The sequence below is a fragment of the Penicillium pulvis genome (genome assembly GCF_028828015.1).
Source record: "Penicillium pulvis strain IBT 33274 chromosome Unknown contig_10_segment0_segment0, whole genome shotgun sequence".
NCBI lineage: Eukaryota > Fungi > Ascomycota > Eurotiomycetes > Eurotiales > Aspergillaceae > Penicillium > Penicillium pulvis.
This window is the reverse complement of record NW_026643071.1, coordinates 611913-639857: the sequence shown is the minus strand read 5'-3', so window position 1 is coordinate 639857 and position 27945 is coordinate 611913. Positions and strand designations below refer to the sequence as shown.

Below are 27945 nucleotides of genomic sequence, written 5' to 3'. Positions count from 1 at the left end.
GTCGGGGGGTTTATATCCAGAGCCTCTGTTCGAAGCGGATCCTGTCCGACACCAATTTGTCTCCGTGGTCGAAGCCCCGTAGAACGTTTCTTATCTATTTCGGTTGCAAGCTTCTGCTATCTCCGAGATGTACTGCAGCCGAGGTTTTTTTTTTTTCTCCTCCCCCTGGGAGGTTAAAAAAAAATTTAAGCATACCACTCTACTTGATATCACATTTAGATCATCAAATCCTTCTAGAAATTGAACTGATTTAAATATCATTTTTGCCTCCCCCCCCCCCAGTGTTTACACTTTCAGTTACCAAACCGTCTTGTAGGTCGCATTTGGATCGGCTTGGACCAAGTCTCCACTTGCAACAGTGCTGTATCCACTTTTGGAACTACATCTGGACTGGTCTCCGGTTCTGTCTACTGTAGACGGTAACCATTTTCCATGGGTTACAGGTACAAATCATGAAAGCTTGAGGGCCGCGTGCCCAGATCCCAGTACCTGCATGTTTAATTCGATTATTCGCCGTCTTATTTGCCCCCCACGTCTCCATTGAGACGGGTCCCTCGGACTCGGCCCGATACATTCGAGACTCTTGTCGGTCCCGTAGTTCCCATTCGGCGAGGTGCAGAGAGGAGAAGGGGGGGGGAAAGAGTAGCTATAGGAAGTCCTCCACCCATATAGAGCCGGGGCCGTGCGGAGTAAAGCCCTGTAAAGCTCTGACGGCTATTCGTGGAAATTCTCGGATGATTTCTATATGTACATTAAGGGCCTAGAAGGGGCATTGTCAGATCGTTACGACTAAAGACAGACGGGAGTGGCGTTGAAGGTGCATGAATCATGTAGTCGAGGGAAGCGCCGTAAATCGGTAATGATTATATAGGTTTAGTTTCTATACATACCTGGTCACAGTTAGTGTAGGTACTTAATGTATTCTGAACCCGTAGTTGTGGTTCCTCAGTAGTTGGGGCTTGTAACGGTAATACTCTTACCCAGTACAAACTGCCACTTCTCGTTCCCCAACTTCAAACCACCAGCACATATCATATTCCCACTTTCTCGTCTCTTTCCTCTTGGCTTTCATTTCTCTTCTGATTCCTTTCTTCTCCCTTCTCCCTTCTCCTGATTCTCAACGGCTCTCTTTCCCCTCCTTCCCACTCCGCTGTTATAGCTCTTTCTCTCCCAATTCACCACCGTTTCCGGGGCATGAGCGTCTGGAGGGTCTAGCCCCCCTCTCCCTCCACGACTGCAATACATTTATATAAGAGTTTCAAAATTCGGAACAAGAGGTGTGGGTGGTGGTCCGCGCCCTAAATAACGCTCGGTGCACCGGATCTCGAAAACGGTTGTAACTGACGTTGGTACCCCGGTCGAGTCGCTGACTGAGACAATCCAATCGCAACATCGATCGCGATCTTTCTTCCCCCCGGCAAGGGTCTCTCTATTCCTGTGATCCTGGGGCAGATTTGAATTTAAACTGTTTTTAAACACTTCTTGAAACCGAAATCCCTCTTTTCCCTTGCTTCCCTTTTTTTTTTCCGGCATTTAGCCATGGAGGGAATGCACCATGGAGGTCATGGAGGCCGACCGCTTCAATCCGTGGCTTTCCCGGATATGGACTCCCAGATGATGTCGGACGACTTCTCCTTTGGCTCCCCCTTCAGTCCTACGAGTTCCACTGCCCAGGACGGCATGCTCAATGACCCCATTTTTCCTGAGTGGAGGAGTGGTGCCCCGCGCGGTGGCGACAACCCGGACGAATTGCAGCGGCAAGACCCCTTGGCCGCTCAGATCTGGCGGCTTTACACCAAGACTAAAGCCAACTTGCCGAACCAGGAGCGTATGGAGAACTTGACCTGGCGGATGATGGCTATGAGTTTAAAACGCAAGGAACGAGAACAGCTCCGGTAGGTTTACTCTTTTTTTTACGATAGATCTTGTTTCCCTCGATTCAGTGTACCGGGCGGGATAGCTCACTTTCTTGGCCCTGCAGGTCGTCGCAAACCAATCACCAAACCACCAGTCCTACCCCGAGCGGGATCGCGCAGTTGCATTTGTCCGACCAGGCGTCGACAGATAACTCGAACTCCAGCATGAACATCGAATCCACCCCGGATGCCATGAACTTGGATGACTTCATCGTTCCCTTTGACTCTCCCGTCGATTACTCGTCCCACGCTGCCATAGACCGTCAATTTACTGCGACACCGACCGGTTCTATTCCGATCAAATCGCGCAAGGATCAACCAGTCGATTCATCTGTCGCTGCGTCATTCCCACACCCTCCACAGGAGCAGCGCAAGAACAGCGAGTTTGGCTACGTACCCCGTCGGGTCCGCAAAACAAGCGTGGATGAGCGCCAGTTCTTTAACGGACTTGCGGTGCCCACGCGCAAACGCCCGGCCGATGCATCCCCGCAGGTGCCTCCTGTCTCGAACGCCATGCTGGCGCAACATTCTGAATTGTCGGCTGCTGGACTGCCGGATTACTCCCTCGATCACTCTCCGGCCGGTTTTGCCATGCCGACCAACGGCATGGGTCCTCGGCGTCACCACCACCAGCATACCGCTTCCACTGGTCTTCCATATGGGCTAGACACTTTTGGTGTGGGCGACGAGAGTACAGTCAGCTCCGCGGGCCCTTACCAGCAGCACTTCACATTTTCTCCCTCAGATTCCCCTATGACCGCTGGCAACCCATTCTCCAGCCTGTATGCACAGACACCGCTGGCGTCGTCTCTCAACTCCACCGAGTTCTTCTCTCCGCCTCCATCCGGATACCAGTCAGCTGTCTCAACGCCCCAGCCGATCTATGAAGGCGAACAGTCCATTTTCTTCTCTGATGCGCCATCCGCCGATTCTCACAACCAGCGCCGCATTCCCACATATCTGCAACAACGGACCTCCAACTTGTCTGCATCCCTGCAGCCTCGCCAGATTTATAACGGTAACAACGGGGATTATCAGTCGCCTGTTAATGGCCCACCCACGACCATGGGGTTCTCTGTTCCGCAGCAGCATGTTGACCCCAACCACGTGCTGGGCCACGAATATTCTTCGACCGCACCCAACAACAGCATGTTTACATTCGGTGGGGACTCAGATAATGAGGACGATGATGGCCAGTCATATGAGCGTGGGGGCATTGCAATGCCTCATGACTTCTCATCTATGGATGAAACTGGCGATATGAACGCGGGTCTGACCTGGGATGGAGGATTCCCAGGCTCCGTTCAGTCATTACCAGGGTTCGGTGGCCAACATCGTAAGCATGTCACCATTGGCTCTACTGACATGATGGACGGTCCGTCCGAGTGGCATCACGCAGGCCTCGGTCGTGGGCATGGTTCTGCAGCCTCCGTTAGTGAGGTTCGTAACCGGGAGCAAGATCCTCGCCGTCAAAAAATCCCGCGCACGGCTTCCACTCCCAACGCCCCCGGGCTGTTGCGTCAGAGCATGAACGGCACTGCTAGCGGTCCGCCAACGAATCACCCATCTCCTAATACTCCACCCGAGTCTGGCCTCAGCAGCGCCGTTCCTTCTCGGCCAGCCAGTCCCGGTGGGTCTAAGAACGGTGACCCCAACGCGGGGCCGACTACCTGTACGAACTGTTTCACTCAGACCACTCCACTGTGGCGTCGCAACCCTGAAGGCCAGCCCTTGTGCAATGCTTGTGGTTTATTCCTGAAACTCCATGGCGTGGTTCGTCCCTTGTCGCTCAAAACCGATATCATCAAAAAGCGGAACCGCAGCAGTGCCAACAGCTTGGCTGTCGGTACCTCTCGCTCCTCCAAGAAGTCTTCTCGGAAGAATTCTATTGTACATGCACCCTCTAGCGCTGTTGCCTCCCGCGCCCCGAGCAACAACGCTTCTGAGTCGCCCCCTGCGATCATGGGATCAAGTCTTTCCAACAAGTCTGGCGTCGTCCCAATCGCCGCCGCACCGCCCAAGCCTGGTCCTATAGCCGGAGTTGCTCAAGCCCGTGCCGGTGTGCAGGTAGCCCCCAGACGGCAGCGTCGTCTCGAAAAGGCACCTACTGGATCTGAGCCAGATACCGACGATAGTCCCAAGGCTACTGCGCCTTCTCGATCCAAGGTGGTGCCATTGGCCCCGGCCATGCATCCTGCAGCTGCAAACCCTGCCAACCACAGTATTGCTGGCGGACAAGGTGCAAGCCAGGAATGGGAGTGGCTGACCATGAGTCTCTAAACTCCTAACCTCTGTTATACGATCTTCTTTCTACCCTCCTCTCTTTCGTGATGGCTCGGTATGACAGAGCTGGCCACCACCCTTTAATCTCGTCCATACACACGACCCGACTAATGTCCCTTTCTGGTGGTTCCACGTGGCTTTGCAATTGTCTACTTACTTTTTATGCCTTTTTTTTTGTTACGTTACGTGTGCTTGATGATCTGTGTGATTTGATTGATACAACCGCGTCTGCCCGGTACCCAAGTTGCTTTCTTTTTTTGTGTTGTTCTTATGTGCAACTTGAGACCGGGTAGAAGTGCGCATCTCTCTGATTTTTTGAATTTTTGTTCTTCTCCTTGGTTCTTTTTACTCTTCGCACTGCTGAGCAGGCCCTGATGGGGGACTTTATTTCATAGACCGAATTTGACTACGATTGATATGACTATGTGTGCATCTTTTACCTCCTCTTCTATACTATTGGTTATGGTGACATCACATCTGCATCCATAAGTACTTCGTTCATGGATGATAGGCACGAGGTCAGACTGTGGAGGCGAGATCACGTCATGTCGACGATATGATACTCACCTACTTATAGATAGCTCTTAGACATGCGAGGAACTAACGGAACTAAATGCCTAAGACTTATTTCTTGCGCCACTCTCTGAAATTAACGATATAATGTCCAGCTCCGCAGTACGCTCATTCATATTGATTGCCAGTCCTAATAGAAACTAACCTCTCACCAGAGCGAATTCGCCAACACTGACGGTATTCAAACCTGAATCTACTCACACCATTTCACTTCATAACTCACTCACTCTACCAGGTGCTACCGAACCCCTTGACACTAGGATGGATCGCTCAGACACATACGCCGCCCGCGCAAACCAAACCGCCAGCAGCATGCAAGATACAATTGCCCGCCACTTCGAACCAGGTACAAAAGCTACATTTGCGACCTCAATCATGCTATCTAGCAGACTAGAGCTGAGGCGCTGTATACGTGTATATACTGAATCTCTCCTCAATTCTATAGGTGATACCCGGTCTGCCTCCCATCGTCTATTCGACGCGCCTGATTCCGCGCGAAATCTATTTCAGAATGAATTGGATGAGGATAAAGAACCTGGTGGAGGGAATTCATTCATGGAGACTGTGCATGAGTATGTAGCTAAGGCTTTAGGGGGTGGGTCGCGGGGTGAGTTTGATTTGTTGGTTGAAACTACCTTGGAAGTTTTTGTTGATATAATCTAGGTGCGGAATAGAATAGTCCGTGTAAGCCCTCGGGTATCGAGAAGTATCCACTGTGTCGAATTGTCAAAAGCTGCTGGAAAGGCTGGCGCCATGCCGAAAGGCGCAGTGGGGATATTCGCGACAAGGCAATATTGCTTCTTTGTTGGAGATCTATAAACCCTTGTTCTATTTCTGCTAGCAACCCATTCCGGTCGAGCCGCCCAATATTGGCTATGCATGATCTTGTGAATTTATTTGCTTGTATCATCAGTTGGTCAGTCCTTTTGGCCGATCGGTCCCATCTCCAATGCGGAAGAAACTTGCAGAGTAGTGAGAACCAGTCTAGTGAATGGAAGCGCCAAATCCGTCAGCTTGAACGCCATGGCATGTGACGCGTAATTGTAATGTTTGTTCAGAGTAATGTAGGTCCCTTCTTCTCCGATGTGGGACTGCTAAGTACATTTCAGAGTTAATGGAATTCAGGCTGAGCCTATTTGGGCAAATTGCTCATATAGTATCATCCATAGATGGCTCCAATATTCATGCATGGGTTCTCTCTTGACAAGCTTCCTACAATCTGGAGGCTCACAGGCATATCTGAATATCAATTTGAATTATATTTATATACCGATAAAATGACGTTCGTCATTCTCGGCAGGTGAATCAGGGGTAGGGCAGATGATCAATCCCCACACTCCACGTGGGGCCGTACAAGAACTGTGGGGTTTTGCAGATTAAGCTCAGACCTGACGTTCTAATATAGTTTGAGTCAAGTGCATGAAAAATTATAAGGTGGATATGTGTCGATCTATTGTTGTGGGATAGTTACGTGGCGGATCATGGGGCTATTCTTGTCTCTTTGGGAAATAACTGTGTATGAACGGACGATCATGAACTCTTTGAGTTTGCGTACTTCACAGGGCTTATGGATAGATATTATTGAGTGCATGTTTTGAATCGTCGTGAGAGGGACAGATGTGATTGCAGCCAATTTATTCCTCGTGTATGCAGAATAGCACATCTCTGGAGATATCCTAGCCCAGGACGGCATGGGGAATCTATAAGTAATGTTGGATAACCCAAAAAAAAAAACAAAAACAAAATGAAAATAAATAAAATTTAAGATAGGAACAATTCAATATCTCTGGTGGAATCAGATATCAAGATGCCTGTAATGTTTTCTCACTTCTTTTCTCTGCTGTCTTTCAAACCAGAGTCAGCCTTGATTCCGTTTGCACCTCTTCCTATGTGAAGAAAACCTTCCCCCAAACAGCACCTATGAGGGCCTTATCATCTATTCAACGAACTTGACAGTCAGCTTTGTTGACTCTTCAGATGAGTATTGTGAAGTCATCTTCTCATATACTCACGATGGTCGAGATGACACGGTGCAGGTAGCCAATGGTCTGCCGCACCCACCGACTTTGAGAACCGCTACCTGGCCACGGGCGGCGCCGGATTTGCCATCACAGATGGTGCCAGTCAATGCTCTGGGAGCGTTGCGTATGGTGCAGTGGAAGGAAATACATCATGCTTTGGCAGATGCTTTAAAATGTCACGCATCAACTTCCAAGGTTAAGATTGGGATTTAGTGGTTTATTGTCTAAGTGTATGGTTTCATTTCTATCAATCTAAGCAACCCATCGAATAACAATTCCTCTTAGCCACAATACCCAAGCCCTCTGCATATCTACAACAACCGACACGGAGCATGTTTATCATTATATTCCCGCGCACTCAACAAACCACCCATATGAGCAAGGATAGACAGCGTCACGAGAATATGCCAGAGAGTGTGCGAGTGGCCCCAAATGTCGAACCGACCGGGGTATATAGACTCGGGAATTCGTGTCTACCGCGATTAACCAAAGGAACAGAGGCATTGGGTTGGAAAGTCATACATACCTGGTAAAAATAACACCCAACCAACAACAACGCTCCCTCGAGCAGATAATACGGAACCCCGATTCGAAGAAGATACCTAGGTCCCCAAAGATATCCGGCGTGGCTAATCGGCGCAAATGCAAACAGTCCTGTCGCGATACAGCTGGACAGACGGACAAAGCGCCATTCTGGGCCCCGGAACCATGGCGAAAGGAGTATGATTCCTGTTGCGACGCTACTTGCCACGATCTATAGACAAGGATGTTAGAATATTATTATAACCCCCGAGTGAACTTTCAAGTAAACGTTCAAGATACGGACCGAGATGTGCATGCAATGGAAACTTTGAACTTACAAGAGACCAATACAAATTCTTCAATGCAGGCTCACAGTAGAACCCAAAATGCAACCCGCTCACGAAATTCCCCAGAATCAGCGCTAGTATTCCTCCGTGGTCACACTGCAGTCCTTGATGTGCAACGCGCGCGGAATGGTTCAGTGCAGTGTGATACACCGCGGAGGTTATTAGACACAGAGCTGCGGCGCATAATTGGACTGTTAGCACGAGGTTGTCTAGGCGGTGCTGGTCTTGCTGCTTTTGTTCCGGATCGGGGCGGATGCTGGTGTTTATGAGGAGCAGAAGCAGACATAGACCTGGGATCAGGTGGGAATAAATGTTGGCTGTTTCATTGTGGATGTAGAGCCAGCTGGATAGCGATTTGCTCCAGGATTGGCTTTCTGGTCTGTAGCCTGTGAGGATGAATGGATTTGCTTCGAACCAGGTTGGGACGTTGGGGAGGGTCAGGAGGGGGCGTTTTTGGGTGATCATGGAGCTTTTATTTAACGATGATCACTAGAGAATGAGGTCAATGGGATGTAGTGGGATGGAAAACGTGAAAATGGGGTAGAAAGGGTAAGAATATTGGTATAGGGATGTCAATGTTGGAGGTGGTTCTAGCTTTGGTGGGGAATATGGGGGCGATCAGCCCCACGATGCCGATCCACGTTCCTGCTTCTCAAGACGATTGTACACTTACGATTAAGAAGTATATCTATGACAACTCCTCATAAATATCAATTAGATAGCCTCCTTTGACTATAGTGAGTTTGCAAAATTTCGAAGTGCGTAGTAATAATCAGTAATGAACTCGGTATGACTGTCCATGACATGCAAAGTTGTCCATTAATGTGAATATATAAAATCAATACTCCATTTATGTACTCAGTTTCGCTCCTGTCAGATGTATATCATGCCAAACTCCTGGTCAATTACATTCATTGCCTCAATTCTCGAACCAAAGTACTCTATACTCCAGTTTCCTATTGCGGTAACTGGATACCTGAGGCCGTTATCAGTATCACGTGGGTCTCTCCATACTAAAAAAAAATCGCGGGAAACTTTGAAGCAGCAAATCACCAAATACCGCAATCATGGGTGCCAGCGCTAAAAGAAAGAAGGAGAGGCAACAGGACTTCCAGGTAAGAACCCAAACTCCCCCTTTTGCAATAATCAATCCATTGACACCTCGCAGAAACCCAAACTCAAGGTCGGCAAGGCCAGAGCCAAACCGGATAACTTCACCGATACCAGCTTCCGATCCAAAGGTATGCAAACTGCTTCGTAAAGAGTAAGAACTTTTAACTAACACGTCGACCAGCGATCGTCCTCACCCAACAATCCCTTCAACTCACAGCCCCCACTTCCAATGCCGTATTCTCTCACCATCTCTCTCTCCTCACATCCAAATCCGACAGCCAACGTCGCGACTCTCTCGCTCACTTGACCTCTTCAATCGCCTCCCGACCCGTCAACTCACCCCTCCCTCAACCTGTCAGCGTTATGCTTCCTTCTCTCCTCCCGCTCCTCCTCGACGGAAGCAACAACGTTCGCACCCAGCTCCTCAAACTTTTGCGCACTCTCCCGTCCTCCGATGTAGAGGACCACGTCGTCCAAGTCCTCCCTTACGTCCGCGCAGGCATGACCCATCTCGCAGCTGACATCCGTGTCTCATCCGTGGAGGTCCTATCATGGCTTGTCGAGGCCGCAGGCGAGCAGGTCGTGTCCTGCGCAGGCGGTTGGATCAAAACGATGAATTGCTTCCTGTCTGTGCTTGGATGGCACACCGAGGAATCGGCGCGGTGGTCGTCTAATCGGGCTTCCTTTGGAAAATCTGGCAGTCAGGGACGGCCGATGGTGAAGGTATTAGGTGCGCTGGCCGATTTTTTGGAGGCTGGTGTTGGGGAGCCAAGCACTGCGAGTGTTGATCAGCAGATCGAGACGGATGTTGATTCCGCTTGGCCTTTCCCGTTGTGTCAGACGGGTCACCATATGGTTTCGGATTCTTCGACTCCGTTCACTTATTTGAATCTGTTTGGGCAGCCTCGTGATGCGGAGGGCGAGATGTATGAGACGAGGGAGGATCGGTTCCGCGTTTTTGCGACCCGCTTTTTGCCGGCCGTTGATCGGGGCTTGAAGAGTGCGAGGGAGGAAGGTGGAGAGCTGGGTCGGGCTTCTTCTGGCGTGTCTAAGGTGCTTAAGGGAGCTCTGTCTTATGGGCCCGGGCCGTGAGCACATGCTTGTGTTCATCATCATTTTCAAGGTTAACGTCCAGTTGCTTCTGGGCTCCCCGACAGACCCATGAAATGCGGGTCTTCCCAGCTGCCATTAAGTCAAACGCGGTAGAAGATCCGCCATGACAGGCGGCTATATTTACGGATGCAACAGTCCCAGGCAAGCTAGCCTACTTGCGCTATGGGATCCAGGCCCACGAATAGCGGAGAAAGTCGTCTTACATCCATTGGGACATAATCACGCGAAAAACGGATCAGACATCTGGTCTCCAGCTTGTGCAAGCATCACAGGAGCCCTGATCAATGTAAATAGATTAACAAGTATATACGCATTGAACCACCGTCAAACATCGGTGTATCAACTTCCAAATACGATCTATACAACCTTCTCAGATTCATATCCCCCCCTTACCCACTCTCATGTGCACATTCTCCCCAATGCTACTCGTCTCCACGCCCATAACAACAGCACCACTCTCCTCATAAACCTCATCTGGCAGAACAGCCCTCTCAATTCTCCCTTCCATAGCAGGAAACCACCACGAAAGTCCCAAATAAACACCACTGGTCGCAAAGAACCCCAACAACCACCCAAACTGATACGGATGCACCCCGACCCCAACCTCGATCGACGGATTAACCGTATTTATCAAACCCGGCAAGTTAGGCACAACACCAACCAAGAACGCAACAATAGCCCTCCAATTAAAGCCCCAAACATCCCTTCCAAAGCCCCGGAACTCATACCGATAGATCGGGTTCCACGGCTGATAGAGCGCAAGTGAATCATACATCTGCTTCCTAACAACCCAATAATCAAACAGCATAATCCCCGCAATGGGTCCAAGGAAAATGGCATAAGCAGACATGAAATTCAAGAAGTTGTCTGCTGACTCGAGAATCTTCCAGGGGACAAGGGCCCAAGAGAGCAAGGCGCAGAGGATCTGGCCGCGGCGGATGTTCATAAACTGAGGCGCTAAAGCTGTGAAGTCGTTTGCCGCTGACAGCGAGTTGGCCGAGATGTTTACGCCTAGTCCGGCTAGGGCGAAGGAGAATGCGGCGAAGAACCGGCAGGATCGGTTGCTCCAATGGCTTATTAGGGTTAACGGATCCCAGGGAATTGCGGATAGGTTGTAGTGGGCTTGGCCGGCGGATGAGGCTGCGATTCCGACGAAGGAGATGAAGGTGAAGACTATTGGGAGCATTGGGATGTAGAGGGCTTGCCAGCGAGGACTGACGCGGGAGTAGCGAGAGAAATCAGACTGTAATACATGTTAGTATCATTTGCTTTGTCTCGTATTTATCAAGTCGAGTGTAGATGATAGGGGATGGGATGTTGTATACATCCCACACATCCCAACTGAGAGGATAAAACTCACCTGATTCACACTCAAAGTAGCATAATTCCCCAACACAGAAGTCATGTTCGCCAAGAACAACCAACTATACTTACTTCCGCTGACACTCGCAGACTGAGTGTCAAAAATGGCACCACCCCCTTCTCAGCCACAAAAGCCCAAATCAGAATCGCAATGAAAGCAATCGGCACAATAATTGACTTGACAGCAAAAAGCCACCGCAACTTATTAGGATGCAGACACAAAAACGGGAACTGAATAACCCAAAATATAAAGTATGCAACCATCCCATTGGTGGTTATACCCTGATCAAGCGGGATCCCATTATGCAAGTTCAGGTAGCTAGGCCAGATCGCGCCTAGCATTACGCGCACTGCATTCCCGCCATTGATGTTCTGGATGGCGAACCAGAATACGGCTAGGATGACCCGGGACACGATGGGGATGTAGGAGCCCCAGAAACCCCAGGATGCACGGGCGATCACTGGGAAGGGGATGTGGTATTTTGCGCCGACTGTGCCGTTTCCTGCTATGACGAAGGAAATGATGAAGAAGGAGATTGCGACGATTACGAGAGCTTCTTTGTAGGTTAAGCCGACTGCAATTATGCTGGATGCGAATTCCCAGGTTGCGGCATTAAAGGCATCGGAGATCCAGTATGCTGAGCATTGTTTAGTTTTGGTTGTATCAATTGGAGATAACGATTGGGTTAGTTGTGGTGGTGGCTTACCAATTATACTGGCCACACCCCATTTACGTCCTAGTAAAGGAATAGGATCGAGATCACGATTTGTCCATCGCGCATTGCCTGATGCAAAGGCTGACTCATGTTGTGAAACCCTCAATCGGGGTCTAGAGAAGCGCATCTCTATAAAGTGGAGTGGAGCTAGACGGGTCCACGGGAAGTATGAAAGGGATGTGGTTGAAGATGGAAGAGGCGCACTTTGAACCACAAATTGGAATGTCAAATTGAAATCGAAAACAAGGGATTATTTGAAGTAACACAAGACACAATTTCCCCGCAGATAATAACAAGGCTTCTCCTCAATCTCAATGACGCCGTGATAAGCATGATAAGCATGATAAGATCAACGAATAAGATCATGCAGTACATGCGCAGTAACAATAGTCCCTTCCATATTTGCCGATCGATAAATCGAAATAGATTGCAGCCGCGTCGCATCGTATTTAAGGTTCATGTTCAAGTCCATCTTCATCTCTACTCCTTCTCACCCGGCAGTCGTACATCCTCCCATCCACGCCCATCTCCAACACTACTCTCATACTGTCCAACCCCTTTCCACTCCTCAACGTCCATCCACCCAATCTGCTGCACATCCCCAAATCCGCCAATCCAGTAAACAGCCGTAACGACCATCCGCGCCCAGAAACTCGAGTGCGGAGAACCTGCCGCACCGGGTAGCCACACCTTGGCATCGGGGTGTGAATCAAGGAAGCATTCTTCCAGCTCAGCAGCACCTGCACCGGCGCTTTCGAGTTCAAGTGTATCAAGATACCCGAACAGCGTCACACGAGGCAGCGCAGCGGGACTAAGTGGTAATCCAGGGTAAACAGGTCCAGCCTGGTCGAGATGATCCCACCAGTCTAACTCGAGGGAGAAGTTCTTCGAGTCTGCGCCGATATTCTTGAATGTTGTTGCGACGCGGAGAGCGAGGATAGTCGGATCGCCATTATCAGTGTTGCTGAGACTATCAGGCAGGGCGGTGTTGCAGTCCGAGATGTATTCACGGAGTCCTATGGGTAGTCCAGCGACATCTTGAGGGGAACGGGAGGATGGTGGTGGTGGGTTAGGGAAGATGGTTGAGATTACGCCTGAAGATGATTTGGCCAGAAGGCGGCGGGCCATTAAGGTTGATGTGAACCAGGTTGGGCGGTTGAAGCCTTCTGCTTCTATTTCCTCCGCGGAGTGGAGGTTGGGTGCTTCATTCTGGAGTATGGCTTGGGGGTTTGAGGGGATGGCGGATGCTTGGGTGAGGGGGATTGTGCAGAGGGCTAGTAGCCCGAGAATGCGCGTAACCATGGCGAACTAGGTGTAGATACTAGATCTGATACCTGAAACGGCGAGTTGAAGGGTGTAGCTGTAGGTCGCAAGGTGAGGGTCAAAAGAGGGGAGGAGTGCGGAGAAACCGGATCGGCGGAGTCCAGCGTCGCCTGATCTTATCTGATTGCACTCTGAGTAGTCCCACTCCATCCACATTCATAACTGCCCAAGTGGATCATGAGATGGGTTTTGAAGGTCAGTATTGGAGTAGGCATAAATTAGGTAATATTGGAGTATATAAAATATCGAAGTTCTTGTCTTCGTTAGGAAGAAGTTGGTGTTCCTTATAGCCGATCAAAGAACTCAACATTGACTCTATACACTCATGAACTCTCATCTCATGATAAACTTGCAATGAACTAACCAAAAAAATCCACTTACCTAGGGCTTAGCTTATGTTAGCGTCGTACGATCCTCACCGGTGTTCAACAGAATCATCGGGTAACTTCGGAGCCGACCTCGGCCTCCACCTGCCAAGCATTTACGGTGACACATACGAGGAACTAAGAGCAAATAATCTCATCAAGAACTGTACGATTGGCTATCCGTAGATGCGATACTTTCCAAGCCGGACGCCTCACTCTCCCAATATCCCATGGCGCCATCACAGTGGGAAGGAAGACGTAGTACAGCACGGCCTCGACTCCTCCCCAGACAGGAGTTAATAGATAAATAAAAGAAAACCGTCCCATGCCCACCACGCTCCATGCGCAAAAAAAAAGAACAAAGAAAGACGAATGACGTGGGGGAACCGACGTCCATCGTACACTGAAACAACTAGTTTCTCACAGAGGACGACCGACTTGCCCAGGAGGAGCGGGTGGGAAGGGGTATGTACAGCCCGGGGTCGGTCGCCTTGGAGGGGGGGAATATTCATTCAGAACGGAGAAAAGACTGGCTTTTTCAGGCTTTTTGTAGACCTCATATAATAAGGAAAAAGTGATATCCGAGCGAATTAGTTCAGAAAGTCCACGCGTATGCTCGGGTTCAAGGCGATTTTGCGCGCTTCACTGCCGCAGCAGGCCCGTTTCATGCCAGCCGGGCCGGAAAGGGAAGATCCATCCCCGACCATAAATGAGCTGGCCAAGCGTCCATCGGGCAGAACCGAGGAGTGACCTGATGCGCCCGCGTCGATCAGATGGCGAACATGGTTCTGCAGAAGCATGTCGTCAGATCCGGTACGACCACGTTTGCGGGACTGGCGCCGTGCAGGCGCAGCACCAGACAGTTCACAGAGGCTTTGAGCGGCTTCGCTCAAGCTGGTGTCCAGCGAGTAACTGGAGAGATCTGGAGCAGAGCCAGTAACACCCGGATAAGAATCAGGGGAACTGTTGTAAAGATTCACCAAGGAGCTCTCGTCGATTGGAGAAGCAATAGCCAGGGTCTTGCGGCTCTCTTTTAGGGAGTTGTTAGTACACCGCATAGTAGCTTTGACTGCCAGCCGAGCTGGAGCGGGAGCACCCGCTCCAGACGCATTGGACGAGACAGACGATGAACGCGAAGAACGGGACGACAAGGTCGACACGTCCGACACCATCGAGTCCGGAGACGAAGCCGATGATGTGGACCGAGCCAGAGAGGACCGACGGACCGCAGCCGGGTATCCATCGTACGAGTGAGTCCGAGGGTAGAACGAAAGAGGCGGGCGCTGATCAAGTGTCGAGCGCGCCAAACCCAAGTTCTGTGCCTGAGACATCGCAGTACTGATGGAGGGGCGGCGGGGGCATGCAGCAATACTCGCAGCAGGAGTGAGAGCCACATGCGATTGAGGGGTCATCTGGGGTGTCGGGAGCATAGTAGGACGCGGAAGCGTCGGCATGGTCGTATATTCAATCCGCGGAGTCGGCTCCAAAGTCCGGGGCAGATTCCGACAAGTAGACATCTGTTCGCGTGGGGGCGTACGGAGGTACTCGTTACCGGGCACACTGCGTGGGGACGGAGAGTCCGACAAAGGTCCCAGATCCATACCGCCCATTGCCGAGACCGGGGTCATCGGCTGCTCCGGTTCGATCGTTTCTAACTCGGGAGTCAACCGGGGAAGAACGGTTCGCCAGCACTGGCCCTCACTGGCAGGAGGACCACCGGCACCGGGAGTCAGCTTGAGAACAAGGTCAGTCCAGCGCTGGAACATAGCCTCGGAGATATGCAAACGCCAACCGACCGCCTGCAGAAACATCAACTCATTTTGATTGATTTCCAGCGTGTTCAGGCCGGAGATCTTGCTCCAGGCCCGGGCAGAATAGTTACGGTCTTGCAAATATTTCGAGGCCAGGATTAGCGCCGCCAAAAACATACGACGACCGCACTGCATGGCCCGCATCATTGACTGGTCACGGGGCTGTTCCTTGGTGAAGTCATGGGCAGGCACATGCGGCTTGATCTTAATAAGATAGTAAAGTGCCACCTGCAAAGTGCTGTAGCTAGTACGCGAGCGACGGAGAGTTTCTTGGATAAATGTCCGCAGGGGAAGAACCCCTTTGGAACCGGTCGCGGCATCACTGCGGGATGCTGCGGCCGACAACGGCCAGATGTTTTCCACAATCTGAGATGCCGTATCTTTTGGTTTTGTCTTAGCCGGGTATGGACTAAGTAAAAAAGAATGTTATAATTGACTCACCGACAAGGTTATCGACGAAATTCACTTTTCGCTCGGACTGGCGGAGCAGGCAGGGTGGTGGACGAGCGCCGGGACCACTGGTCGCGACACTGTTAGTGCGCCGAGGGTGCATACGCAACTCGGGCGGCACGGCGGCATCTTTGGAAGGAACGACCTTGCCAAAGGCACGGGGACCTCCCGAGGTTCTCCCCAACTGAGCCTCATCATTTTCCCAAATCACATCGACCGGGTTTGTGGCGGTGGAAGAGACGGAACTCTGAGCATCGAGCGAGAAGACGGATGAGGAGGATGAGGAGGCGGAGGAGGAGATCGAAGAGGCGTAAGGGTGAGCGTGAGATTTTGAGCTAGGATTTGATAGCAAACCCAAGACGTCCATCCCCGACATATCCGGCGGTGCGCAAGGATTCATAGAGACTGCGGGCAGTCTGAAGTTCAGGTACACCGGGAGGAAGAAGGATGATCCGATTTTTCAAGATAGACCGTTAAGCAGGGAACCGGGAACGAAGGCCGAGGAGACAAAAGCCGTCTTTTGGAAGGGAAGGCGACGGCAAAGCCTAAAAGTGTAGTATCGCCAGAGTTGACGGGAGGGGATAATAAGAGATTATATCCAACGGAAAAGAGTCACCGTTAGAGTCACAGGGTAGAATAAAAAGTGGCAAAATCAAAAAGGAAAATATGACACGAGTATAGTCACGATCTGACCAGTGTTGAGGCTAACGATATACCTCAAAATGATTATAGCTGAAGTCGGAATCTAGACGGAGACGAAACCAGCGGAGGAGATATCGATAACAGCAACACGGTCGATCGGGACGGAGGACGCAGTATACATTTTGAACAAGACAGATCGGAAAGGAAAAGGAAGGCACCCAACTAAACCATGAACAGGCACAGAGTGGTTCAAGGCAGTCGTGGCGACTAGGCAGTAGAGAGTGGTTGGGGGCGGGATGGGAAGAGTCAGGCACGGAGGGAGTATCGGGTTCGGAGAAGAAAGAGAGAGTGGAGAGCAGATGACAAAGTGGCGGGGGGGAAAGGGAAAGGAGTCAGAGAGAGAGTTGGGGGGAAAAGAGATTTTAGGCTCTCACAAAGTACTATGACTCCTAAAGGGGGGAAAGAGAAAAAAGATCAGTGACTAAGAGGTTGTGGCGACAGAGTAATTCGGGTGGCGTGGGAGAAAAGAGGCGCACGGAACATGAGTCATTATACTTGTACTCTATTCTAAGGTCTTCTATTCTATATCGCCACTGCTCTTAACTATGCACCTGATACAATATCTATCATTCTAACACATTCATACTGCAAATGTACTCCAAGTCTAAAGGCCCCGGTGCTCGGCTTGAGTCATAGGAAGACCTTGCCACGCTGTTCTCGCCGTTCATCCACAGCCAATCACATCATCCCAAATGGCTGGGTCATCCCCACTTCCTTCCCGATTAGCCTCGTTTTCATTGGCGCCATCTCCGATCGGCATTGCTGCTTGGGGAAACCTGCAGTCTGGGGAGCCCAAGTTTGCTGGCTTATGCCTAATCATTGGAATCAGCACAAGTACGTCCAAAGTACAAGAACTGGTTCATATCCCTATTATTAGCAGGGGTTCGTGCTGAAAATAAGAAGAATAAAACAAAAGCAAAATCAAAAATTCCTGCAGGTCATGCACTGCCGTCATCATGGCGGAGTCGGTGGCCCGGGGTTTCGGTGGCTATACCGGGCGCTTATTCCTTGAGTCCATATTTAGTAGGATCCACTTGCGTACATCGTATTGGGTTCTCGGGCCCTGGACTATCTTGACGTCGAATTTGAAAGAATATTCATGGCAGTAACTAAGTACTGGCCTTTTCATTTTGGCTAGAGACAGTCTATGATAATCTATCGCAGATACTGGACTGGTGGTACTGGTAGATAATGATCGTCCTACATCGGGTAAAGATTCCCGAACATCCGATGGTCGGTTATCCAGATAACATATCATGATAGAAGATACAAACCACATGACCTTCCTTGACTCATACCCCTTAACCATGGATCCTATCATCAATATCAACTTCCATTTACAAGCCAAGCACACCCGCAAATCACACACTATCCCCCTCAGAGCCCTCACCGGGCAACTCCACCTCTGTTGCCTGGTCAGCTGCCTAGATATATCCCCTATACGAGTAGACTAGGTAGCATCCACATGGACAAAATGTCCTCGTATTATAGTGCAACAAACTAACTCGCACCACCCCATCATGTATATCATCCAATCCGCGCATATCCTTTAACGACCGATGGCTGTACATGTTTCGCTCCGGAACCCGTAGTCTGACTGGTCTCTACCGCCTCGACCACCTGGCTTCCGACCCCACGCACCATAAAACTAATTACCGGCACACGATTCCCCCAATTACTATGATTCGCTCCTCCGTCCTCAGGAATACGAGGACAAATTTCTACAGTCGCTCTTGGTGTAAAGCTATCGTAATGCTTCTTCGGAAAATTTGCCGGAAAGCTCCAGGTACGATGTATGGGATGCTTCGGGTTAGCTCGTAATTTGCTGAGGCGACCTTGAGTTTGGTCCATTCGATGCAGCGCACTAGACCTTGAAAATCACCCATCTTAGCCAAACATCAGTTACTGCCTGGCTCGGATTCAGTTTCCGTTGTTCTTTGCGTTCCTTTTCAACCTTATCCTGGATGACTCTAAGCCATGTTGGATCTAGTGCGATTCAGCTTGGCTAACTGTATGAAATCACATGACACATGTGAACGCTGGTAAGTTATCTGAAGAACAATCACTAATCCATAAGACTCTTTTGCCTCGCATACTGCTGCCCATGGGGCTCATTCAAACTGGTCTATGTCTTTTAAATGCCCTGCGTCAATGAAAACCCAACCACCCCTCAGCTTCGATATGACTTTAGTATTGTTACAATCGAACACGAACACAAAGGTCATGAAGCTGCTGAGAATTTGCAACATGCTAAAAAGCAAGCAACTGTTGGCAACTGTATAGATTTGTGATTTTTAGCGCTTGCCGAATGATTGGTTTTCGCAGGGCTAATGAAAATCGAATTAAGGTGAGTATGAATCTGATACTGTAAATAGATTGCTGACACGTAGGGGACCTCTTAGCGCCTTCAGCTTAGGTGCGCAGAGGGGCGGAGCAGCACCACTCCTATGCCTACTTCTCCCTATCTCTCACTTTTGACAACACTGGTTTGCTGCCTCATGCGCTCCCCATCTGGAGGCCTCAGTTCCACAGCAAACTTTCATCGGCTTTTTCAGAATGTCAGGCCTAGAGGTGCTCGGTGGAATTTCTGCGGTGATCTCCCTTCTTGATGCATCGATCAAGATCTACGATAGCGCCCAGCATGACATAAAGTTATCGGCAACTTTCGAAGTCGTTCGACTTCGGCTTCCAATCCTACTCCATACCCTTGAGATTTGCAAAAAGAACCTTGGATCAAGACAAGATGCAATACCTGGAGAGGTCTGCGAGGCTTTGGAGAACACTCTGGACGGTTGTGACGCAAAGGCATTAAATTTGAGAGCCATCTTTGAGAAAATCATCCCTGGTGAAAGCGATACATGGGATAAGCGATATATTAAGATCCTCCGCCGACTTGGCAAGGGGAATAAAGTCGAGGAGCTCATGGCGTCAATCACTGAAGACGTCCAACTCGTTGTGAACCACAATTCGGTCCAGTCTGCGAGCGCACGGCAAACCCTCGAGCTTGATGACATTATCAAAGAGATGAAGTCGATTGAGTCTTCAGTGCCGACCGCAAACACAATGACGTTTAGTAGTGGCGGAGGGGCGCAAACAAACAACGTGAATAGTGGAAGTGGGCAACAGATCCACACTAATGGGAATGTCGGAACGCAGTACTTCAATTCTGGTAAGGAGCAGACTTGACAGGATATCTCACTTACGCCTTCCAATCACACATTCATGTTATGTCTTATACCATCCTTATGTCAATCAAATTGCCCAACCATTCTTATCAAGCACTTTATGAGTAATAAACACCTCCACTAATAGGGTTGATTAGTCGCTTTTAGGCACAAGGAAGACTACAGCTTTCATGAGCCCGCCGGTATCCAATTAGGTCACGCGCCTCATATCGACCCGGAACTCTTTATCGGCCGTGTTTCCGAACTTCATGTGATTTCAGATATCCTTCAACCTCGTCACACTTCTCAAAAGCAGCGACGTCTGTTTCTTGCTGGCCCGGGTGGCGTGGGCAAGACCCAGCTTGCCATTGCCTACGCGGAATCTCATCGGGAATCCTATAGCTCAGCTTTATGGCTGAATGCAACGACCATGACCACGCTGAAAGAGAGCTTTCGGCGAATCGCCTCCCTCATCTTCCCTGTACAAAATTTCGAAGACCTGGAGAGTGGTACCATTTTTGAGCGCGTGCAGCGGTGGTTATCAGATTCAGAAAATACCAGCTGGCTCCTGATTTTTGATAATTATGATGACCCAAGCCGGTTTTCCATCAACGAATATTTTCCGACCGCTTCCCATGGGGCTGTGGTAGTGACGACTCGACGCTCGGATATTGGTCAGAACACTCTGCATGTTAAGCCTTTGCAGGATATTTCAGATAGCTTGGCAATTTTACAGTCCCGTTCGAAGAGAGCCAATGTGCAGTCAGGTATGATCAGAAAAAAGATACTTCAAGTAATCTTTGAACTGACTGTCATGTTAGACCCGTTTGCGGAGCGTCTGGCTGAGCGCCTCGATGGATTTCCTCTTGTTTTGGCTACTGCTGGAGTGTTCGTCCAGATGACAGGTTTGAGTTTCGAACGTTATCTGCAAGAATATGAGACTCATTGGATTATCAATCCTAATCAATCGATTACACCCCAAGAGTACCATGATCGCACCCTATATACGACCTGGGATATTACATATACCCACCTTACAGCTGAGAATCCATATGCGGCAAACTTTCTCAAAATGCTGGCGTATTTCGATAATCAAAACTTATGGTACGAATTCTTCCATGCTGGAATCACCGAGGATTCTCCAGAGTGGCTTCGTGAAGTGCTTGCAAGTGATGTGACCTTCCATGGAGTGATGGCTACTCTAGCCAAATACTCATTTCTAGAGACCGATGGGGTGTCAGGGTCATGGAGCATGCATAATTGTATCCATGACTGGACATTAGCAACGCTTGATGAGGATCTCGACATGACGTATTACTGGTATAATATGGATTGCGTGTATGCGTGCGTTGTAGGAGTGGATACCAACACGCTTGGGTACACCTCCTTTTCTCCTCTCTCTCGTCATGCGGCGCGGCTAGCAGACGAGCGCCTCCTTGGCAATGATATGATCTCCAATTCTAAAAGTGATCGATTGCATAAGGTTATCCATGTTTCATTGCTATTACGACTCCAGTTTCAGCTTGATAAGGCGGAGCAGATGTATATGCGAGCGCTAGCTGGGTACGAGAAAGCGCTAGGACCTGACCACGCGTCAACTCTAGGCGCTGTTCGCGAACTTGGGATTCTATATCGCGAGCAAGGCAAGCTAGACAAAGCGGAGCAGATGTATATGCGAGCGCTAGCTGGGTACGAGAAAGCGCTAAGACCTGACCACACGTCAACTCTAGACGCTGTTCACAATTTAGGGGCTCTATATCGCGAGCAAGGCAAGCTAGACAAAGCGGAGCAGATGGATATGCGAGCGCTAGCTGGGTACGAGAAAGCGCTAGCTGGGTACGAGAAAGCGCTAGCTGGGTACGAGAAAGCGCTAGGACCTGACCACACATCAACCCTTGATACTGTTCACAGTCTCGGGATTCTATATCGTGGCCAAGGCAAGCTGGACCAAGCGGAGCAGATGTATATGCGAGCGCTAGCTGGGTGCGAGAAAGCGCTAGGACCTGACCACACGTCAACCCTTGATTCTATTCACAATCTCGGGGCTTTATACTGCGACCAAGGCAAGCTGGACCAAGCGGAGCAGATGTTTATGCGAGCGCTAGCTGGGCGCGAGAAAGCGCTAGGACCAGACCATATAGCAACCCTTGACATTATTCATGATATCGGGACTCTATACTGCGACCAAGGCAAGCTGGACCAAGCGGAGCAGATGTTTATGCGAGCGCTAGCTGGGTACGAGAAAGTGCTAGGACCAGACCACACGTCAACCCTTGATACTTTTCATAATCTCGGGATTCTATATCATGGCCAAGGCAAGCTGGACCAAGCGGAGCAGATGTATATACGAGCGCTAGCTGGGCGCGAGAAAGCGCTAGGACCAGACCACACGTCAACCCTTCATACTGTTCACAGTCTTGGGATTACGTATCGTGACCAAGGCAAGCTGGACCAAGGGAAGCAGATGTGTATGCGAGCGCTAGCTGGGTACGAGAAAGTGCTAGGACCGGGCCACCCTTCGACTTAAAGAACTGCCAATTCTCTCTGGTCAACTACGTTGTCATTCGACCAAGCCGAGTAGGTGAAGGAAAATTCATCGGCAAGGTGGAGCTAAGAGGTAGAAATGCACCATGGGACGATGCGTTTATACTGAATGATTGTATACGTATGTTCGACCAATCACCTTCTCTGGCCAATATTGATGCACACCTGGGCAGTCTTTCAATAAATCCCTAATATCATGGGTCGCACTTGGCTCAGTCCAGTTGGGCAAGAGGTCGCTACACCTAGAAAGCTATGTATTACTTGGAAGAGAACTACCAAGAAAACTCCAAGCTTAGAACCAAGAAATGCATATGCAAGAAAAATCATCTTCGATCGGGTATATAAGAAATCCAGCCAAGACCAATGTACAAGAAAAGCTAAAAGAACCCGAAAACAACAACCACAGACACCAGCCCTCAGATAGTCAATCCTTCAAAAGCGCTCTTTACCGCGAAGAACGAGCTCCCCTAGCACTAGGACCCCCACTCGCATGCGAAGCATCATGCACAACACAAAGCAAATATTTCCTATCCGGCACCACGACAATCTCATGTTTCCGCGTCCGCATGCGCAAAAGCTTCACTTCCTCATCCTCCTCACGGTCAGTACTCTCGTCCACCTCCTCGCGCGGTGTGAGGGATCCATTGGTGTAGTCGAATTCGCCTTCTAAGCCCGGTGTAGATGTAGGGGGGTGATATCGGTTGAATTTTGGGTGGGGTTTGAGAGTGAGACGCCCAGTGCGGAGGCGCTTGAGACGAAGGCGAAGATGTGTGCGGCTAGGGCCTCTGCCTGTGAGACTTGGTGTATTTGAGCTGGGGCGGGCGCAGGATCTGAGTCTGAAGGGAGCGTGGCTTGCTCCGTAGTTGTGGGTGCTGGACGTGGGGAGGGTTCTTGGGGGGCGAGCTGGCCGGTTCTTTGGATGATTGAGCCGTCTTTGCGGGAGAGGATTAGGGTCGATTGCACTCCGGGGCGGGAGGTGAGGTGGGAGAGCAATGCCGTGACATGCTGGGGGACCTGCTGTGTGCGCTGTTGTGGGTCAGTTGGATGTTTACTTCTCAATTTCGTATGGGAAGGTCTATAATAACTTACTGGTGGGTTGGCCATTGCTGATTGCGGTCTGCGGGGAAGGATGTGAAAGGAGGTCTTTGAGTTCTTCGAGGCGATCAAGGTAACGCGGCAAATCTCATAGCTCGGATCTTAGATTTGACTTGTCATCTGCAGCCTGCTAACAGTACCAATGTTTTTGTGGTGGAATAATCTCCAAAAACTTGTTATGCTGTCCAGGAAGCTCCGAGCAGGACCAAAACAGAGATGACTAAGCGCATCACATGGCTGAGATTGCCTTACGATAACTATTCAATATATATCAGGTCTGTCAAAGTTCACTCAATTCTATCTAAAAGATAAACAAAGGATTCGAATAAATTCAAGCATTGGCTGGGTATGAAACAAGGAAGAGAGAAACTGGTATCGTCGAAAGTAAGTACAGCAAAACAGAGGCATGAAATGTATATCAAGAGAGATGATAATCGTCACGGCTTTAAAACAGAAGGATCATGGCGAGTCGTAAAGGAAAAAGACGTGAAAGTAGAAACAGAATCCTTGAAAGAAAAACAAGAAAGGGGTCAACAACCAAATAGATGTGTATATCATCAACGGTTTCGGGCCATGGAGCGAGCTCCACTGAAACTCGACTTGTCAGACATCCAGCCGGACTCAATGTCCTCGAGCATGTTATCCAACTGACGGGGATTTGCCCGCGCATCACGGGCAGACCCAGGCGTCTCAAAGCCACTAACATCACTGCTCCGCGAAGAGCTCATCCAGCTATCAGGGCGAGATGCGAATCGTCTTTCTTGGTAAGGATTTCCATGGCTCCCAGAGGGGAAAGCAGGAGGCATAGCAGATTCATGCAGATCTAGGTTTGGCTTGACTCCGGCATTGAGGGCTGCCATGAGAGCCGCTTGTAGGACCTGGTTTTGGCGCTCGAGATTGGCGATCCGGTCCTCCAGATAGGGGTCGTGAGATGGAGCTGGGGCACGATGGGCGCTCTGCGAGTGACGCGACCGGGAGGTTGCCTGTGAGTACTGTGACTGAGGGGACATGGAAGGGTCGTAGCTATGAATGCTGCTATGGCCCTGCGGTGTCAAGGGTCTCATTGAGTGTGGGTAGCGTGGCCGGCCGTGGGTAGGTCGGGCGTCGAGTGTCTCGTAACCACGTCTCGTTGGGTGGGCGCGTGCTTTGTGCTGCTCAGCGACGCGATGCGAACGACTCTTGCCACCACGCGGACCGAAGCCCTCGTCATCAGAAGATGGGAGTGGTGATTCAGCTCGGTCGGGTTGCTCGTGTGATTCGGGGATGCTCTCGTGGCGGAGGCTACTATGAGAACTGTTGCTGCGCGAAAGCATCAAACTTTGATGATGTGCAGGATCCACGTTCGTACCCAGATTTCGTGAGGTCATGGGTCCAGGCTCAACGGGCGCAGTGTAGTTGCGGGAAGTCGACCGTTCTGCAGCTCGCTGCGTAGGCGGATCCAACGGGAGAGCCGCCGATGGGGGAGGAGGAGAGGGAAGACCGAAAGGAAGATTGTTCCGGTCGACACGGGAATTGATCTGCAGACCTTTTAGTGCAGCTCGTTTGCCATGAGACTTTGTAGGTACCGAATGCCCCAGCAGAGGAGAATCAGCCAAAGGCTGATCATTGGCAGGTTGCTCGTCACTGCCGTCCGAGGGACTTTCCGGAAGTCCTCGCATGCGTGGCACACGCACACTCGAAGAGCGCCGTCTTGGAGTGTGCTGCTCCGGCGATGCCGACTTAGGACGCTCTGGAGTTGTTTCCGTTGACTTGACGTTCGCTGGTACCTCTCCGGCGCGGTGACCAAGGGTAGTAGCAGCGCGAGTTTCCGCCTCCCGAGGCTCCTCGGCGATTGGAGATGGCTGGGAGTGCTGTATATCGGCAAGTTTGGAACCCGATCGAACCGTTCGCACAGGGGTTCTTGGGTCCGTAGGAGGGGCAAGTGTACTGGCCTTGGGGATCGATGGTAAGGGTCTCGTTGGTGCAGGCAGAGGGAACGCCTGAAGAGTTCCCATGGCCAATGAAGCTGGACGCGACTTTCTCTGGCCCTGAGTCTGAGCCTGAGCAGAAACAGCCCGAGGCTTGATGATTTGAAGGGGATCGGCAGAAACAGCCGCACCAAGAGCGCCTGAACAGACCGGCTCTTCGGTATGATTTGCAGTCTTTGATGGGTATGATTCTGTAGATTGCCGTGGCTTTTCTGGCCGTGCTTCTGTCTCAACTGCTTTGGGTTGGGCTTGTGGTGGAGGCGGCGGAGCCGTTTTGGTAGTTGTTTGAGATCGAGGCGCCGATGAAATCCTCAATGCATTTATGCTGGACATACGTGGAGGGGCAACATCGGGGAAAAGTTTCAAGGAGGGCGGCGAAGGGTTTCCAGGTGGATTTGGAGGAGGATGATCTGGTACTTGGGGCTGCTCCGCCACTTGATCTTGCTTTGGTTCACTCTTCAGAGACTGGTTTGAGGGAATGAAAGACTGTACCCTTGTGGATTGACTGCTGGTCGACAAAGATACAGGTCGAAGGTTTGGGTCCGTACCCCCTGTGCCCATACTGAGGGCGCTCGGCGGCCATGGCGGGTCATTATCTCTTGATCCACTTCCCTCTGTCTCGGTCGTGGAAATCGATGATGACACTGATTGATCAATACTTCGTAAACAAGCTTCCGAAGAGGCTCTTGGGAGCGGTAGTGTAGATGTCTGTTGGGAACCAGGGGCCTGATCGTTGCGATGCGCAGGTGTGGCGGAATTGGCTTGCTGATAGGGTGGCGGTGACGTATCATCAAACTCTGAGAGCGAGACAGCGCCATCAAGCATAGAGCCAAAGTCATCCAAGTCCAACGAGGCCAAGCGACGCCTGGGATCAATTGATTCGGTATTGCTATCGGTCCTGGTCAGCCATGGCCGACCAATAGCTTCAACGTCCTGCTTCTTCGATCTGGAGAAAGTCCGTTCCAAACTGCTCTTTGGTCTATCCAAGCTTGTCTTAGATCGATCCATGCTATTCTTTGGCCGATCAAGGACACTCTTAGGTTTAATGCTAGTCATGATATAGCCCTCTCGTTGTAGTGCTTCAAGTTGTTTTTGATTCTCGTCGGCCTTATTTCTCGGTGTGGATTCTTTTGATTCTTTTTTTTGGCGACCAAACTGCAAAAATCGCCGATGAAAAGGCTTGAGCTCCTCCTTGGTCAATTCAAGGGTCGGTTCCTTCGGTTCCGGGGATAGGACGGCGGGTAGCGCCGTTGTCGAATCGGGAGAGCCAATTGGCGGTATAGTTGGAACTGGCATGTTCTGTGTTTGAAAAAAGCGCACTAGATCTGACAAGCTCTCGTTGCGGGGTGCTCTCTCAGCCCCTCCTGCCGAGCGAGCTTGAGGTCGTGGGCCACTTCCCCCGCGGGGTCGAGTTGAGTCTGGGGAGCCAGTAATCGAGGATGGCATACTTGATTGTCTGCGCTTGGAGGGAGGATCGGGCCGACAAGTCGGAACAATAGGACTCGGTGCGACAGCACTTTCATATGCTATATGCATACGGGCATCAATTGGCCAGCTTTGAAATCTGACTAGTCACGAGAGTCATAGGGGGTTTTTGTAGAGAAGCCGGTGTGACAAAAAGGCTGCCCAGGTTAGAAGATACTCGTGATCTTCCCAGAGAGGCGAGCTTACCTATTCAAAGAGAAATCGAAAAGGAGGTGGTGGCTGGAGAAAGATATACAGGTGACAATGGTTGGAAAAATGATAGGTACTATGTACAATAGCCACACCGATGTATACGATGATTGGAGGGTGGCGTTTGGAATCAATAAAAACAAAAAGAATGCAGTGAAGAAAGACCAGCTGAAACGAGGCAACCGGCTGGGAGGAGCCGGGGGTTTAAAAGCACGCCCTTTTTAATAGAGTTGAGCTGTCTTCTCCTGGAGACGAGGGGGTGTCCCAGGATTCGATGATCATGATGCATGAATAGTTTGGGCCCGCTCTCGGAAAGCGGTTAGCCCGCTGAAAGGCCGCAGTTGAAGCTAAAATCATTAGTATTCCCTCGAAAGGGGAACCTTGATATGTGCAACCGGGCGTATGAGTGGATCAACAATATGACACAGCAGCTAGCGGGACTGACAAACCATTCTTACCTCGCCTGGACCCATCACTAGTTCCCGATGCATGATTGGAGCTGCTTTGAGGACCGACGCAGCACAATCCCTCTGTTGCTCGTTGTGCGACCACTACCGCATGGCTCTGGGGGAACACAGGAACCTCGACCTTGAATTTGCATTTCTTCCCCAGGTCCTTGTGCTAGATGAACACGCAAGGGGCATCTGAGCCGGCTTCCTGGACTAGCCCCTCTCTATTTTCGATTTCTTGAAAGTGTAAAGTATAATCGACGACAGGATGTGAGGTATCAGCTTTCCATCCGGATGTTCGCACCGCGCAGATCATGTTCAGGGATGTCCGGGACGGGTAGAGACAGACGATCGCAAAGATGTGCTGTACCCATGAGAAAGTTTTTTCTCCATTCTGATTTCTGATTTCGTTCAGACTTGGTGCTGTTGCATGGA

The 27945-nt window shown here is 50.4% G+C and overlaps 9 protein-coding genes across 9 annotated transcripts; 3 read left to right on the top strand and 6 right to left on the bottom strand.

Annotated features, from left to right (window-relative positions):
- Nucleotides 1-1216: 1216 nt before the first annotated feature.
- N7503_000260 (Nitrogen regulatory protein nrfA) lies at nt 1217-4196 on the top strand (the record flags this gene model as incomplete). The annotated part of the gene is made up of 2 exons (XM_057059821.1): nt 1217-1895; nt 1982-4196. The coding sequence occupies exons 1-2, from the start codon at nt 1540-1542 to the stop codon at nt 4194-4196; spliced, it is 2571 nt and encodes an 856-aa protein (XP_056926744.1). The 5' UTR covers nt 1217-1539.
- A 2908-nt stretch (nt 4197-7104) lies between these two features.
- N7503_000259 (uncharacterized protein) lies at nt 7105-8127 on the bottom strand (the record flags this gene model as incomplete). Its single annotated transcript, XM_057059820.1, has 3 exons — nt 7105-7266; nt 7320-7547; nt 7654-8127. 3 exons carry the CDS (start codon nt 8125-8127, stop codon nt 7105-7107), a joined length of 864 nt encoding a protein of 287 aa, XP_056926743.1.
- Nucleotides 8128-8729: 602 nt separating this feature from the next.
- Nucleotides 8730-9867, top strand: N7503_000258 (IPI1/TEX10 family protein; the record flags this gene model as incomplete). The annotated part of the gene is made up of 3 exons (XM_057059819.1): nt 8730-8777; nt 8831-8903; nt 8957-9867. The coding sequence occupies 3 exons, from the start codon at nt 8730-8732 to the stop codon at nt 9865-9867; spliced, it is 1032 nt and encodes a 343-aa protein (XP_056926742.1).
- Nucleotides 9868-10264: 397 nt separating this feature from the next.
- Nucleotides 10265-12093, bottom strand: N7503_000257 (uncharacterized protein; the record flags this gene model as incomplete). Its single annotated transcript, XM_057059818.1, has 3 exons — nt 10265-11131; nt 11323-11888; nt 11958-12093. The coding sequence occupies 3 exons, from the start codon at nt 12091-12093 to the stop codon at nt 10265-10267; spliced, it is 1569 nt and encodes a 522-aa protein (XP_056926741.1).
- A 353-nt stretch (nt 12094-12446) lies between these two features.
- Nucleotides 12447-13268, bottom strand: N7503_000256 (uncharacterized protein; the record flags this gene model as incomplete). The annotated part of the gene is made up of 1 exon (XM_057059817.1): nt 12447-13268. The coding sequence occupies one exon, from the start codon at nt 13266-13268 to the stop codon at nt 12447-12449; it is 822 nt and encodes a 273-aa protein (XP_056926740.1).
- Nucleotides 13269-14244: 976 nt separating this feature from the next.
- N7503_000255 (putative G1/S-specific cyclin Pcl5) lies at nt 14245-16315 on the bottom strand (the record flags this gene model as incomplete). The annotated part of the gene is made up of 2 exons (XM_057059816.1): nt 14245-15845; nt 15907-16315. 2 exons carry the CDS (start codon nt 16313-16315, stop codon nt 14245-14247), a joined length of 2010 nt encoding a protein of 669 aa, XP_056926739.1.
- Nucleotides 16316-19173: 2858 nt separating this feature from the next.
- N7503_000254 (TPR repeat protein) lies at nt 19174-22308 on the top strand (the record flags this gene model as incomplete). Its single annotated transcript, XM_057059815.1, has 3 exons — nt 19174-19786; nt 19940-20548; nt 20603-22308. 3 exons carry the CDS (start codon nt 19174-19176, stop codon nt 22306-22308), a joined length of 2928 nt encoding a protein of 975 aa, XP_056926738.1.
- Nucleotides 22309-22991: 683 nt separating this feature from the next.
- Nucleotides 22992-23429, bottom strand: N7503_000253 (uncharacterized protein; the record flags this gene model as incomplete). The annotated part of the gene is made up of 2 exons (XM_057059814.1): nt 22992-23351; nt 23415-23429. The coding sequence occupies 2 exons, from the start codon at nt 23427-23429 to the stop codon at nt 22992-22994; spliced, it is 375 nt and encodes a 124-aa protein (XP_056926737.1).
- A 548-nt stretch (nt 23430-23977) lies between these two features.
- On the bottom strand, nt 23978-26833 carry N7503_000252 (uncharacterized protein; the record flags this gene model as incomplete). Its single annotated transcript, XM_057059813.1, has 1 exon — nt 23978-26833. One exon carries the CDS (start codon nt 26831-26833, stop codon nt 23978-23980), a length of 2856 nt encoding a protein of 951 aa, XP_056926736.1.
- Between the last annotated feature and the right edge of the window lie 1112 nt (nt 26834-27945).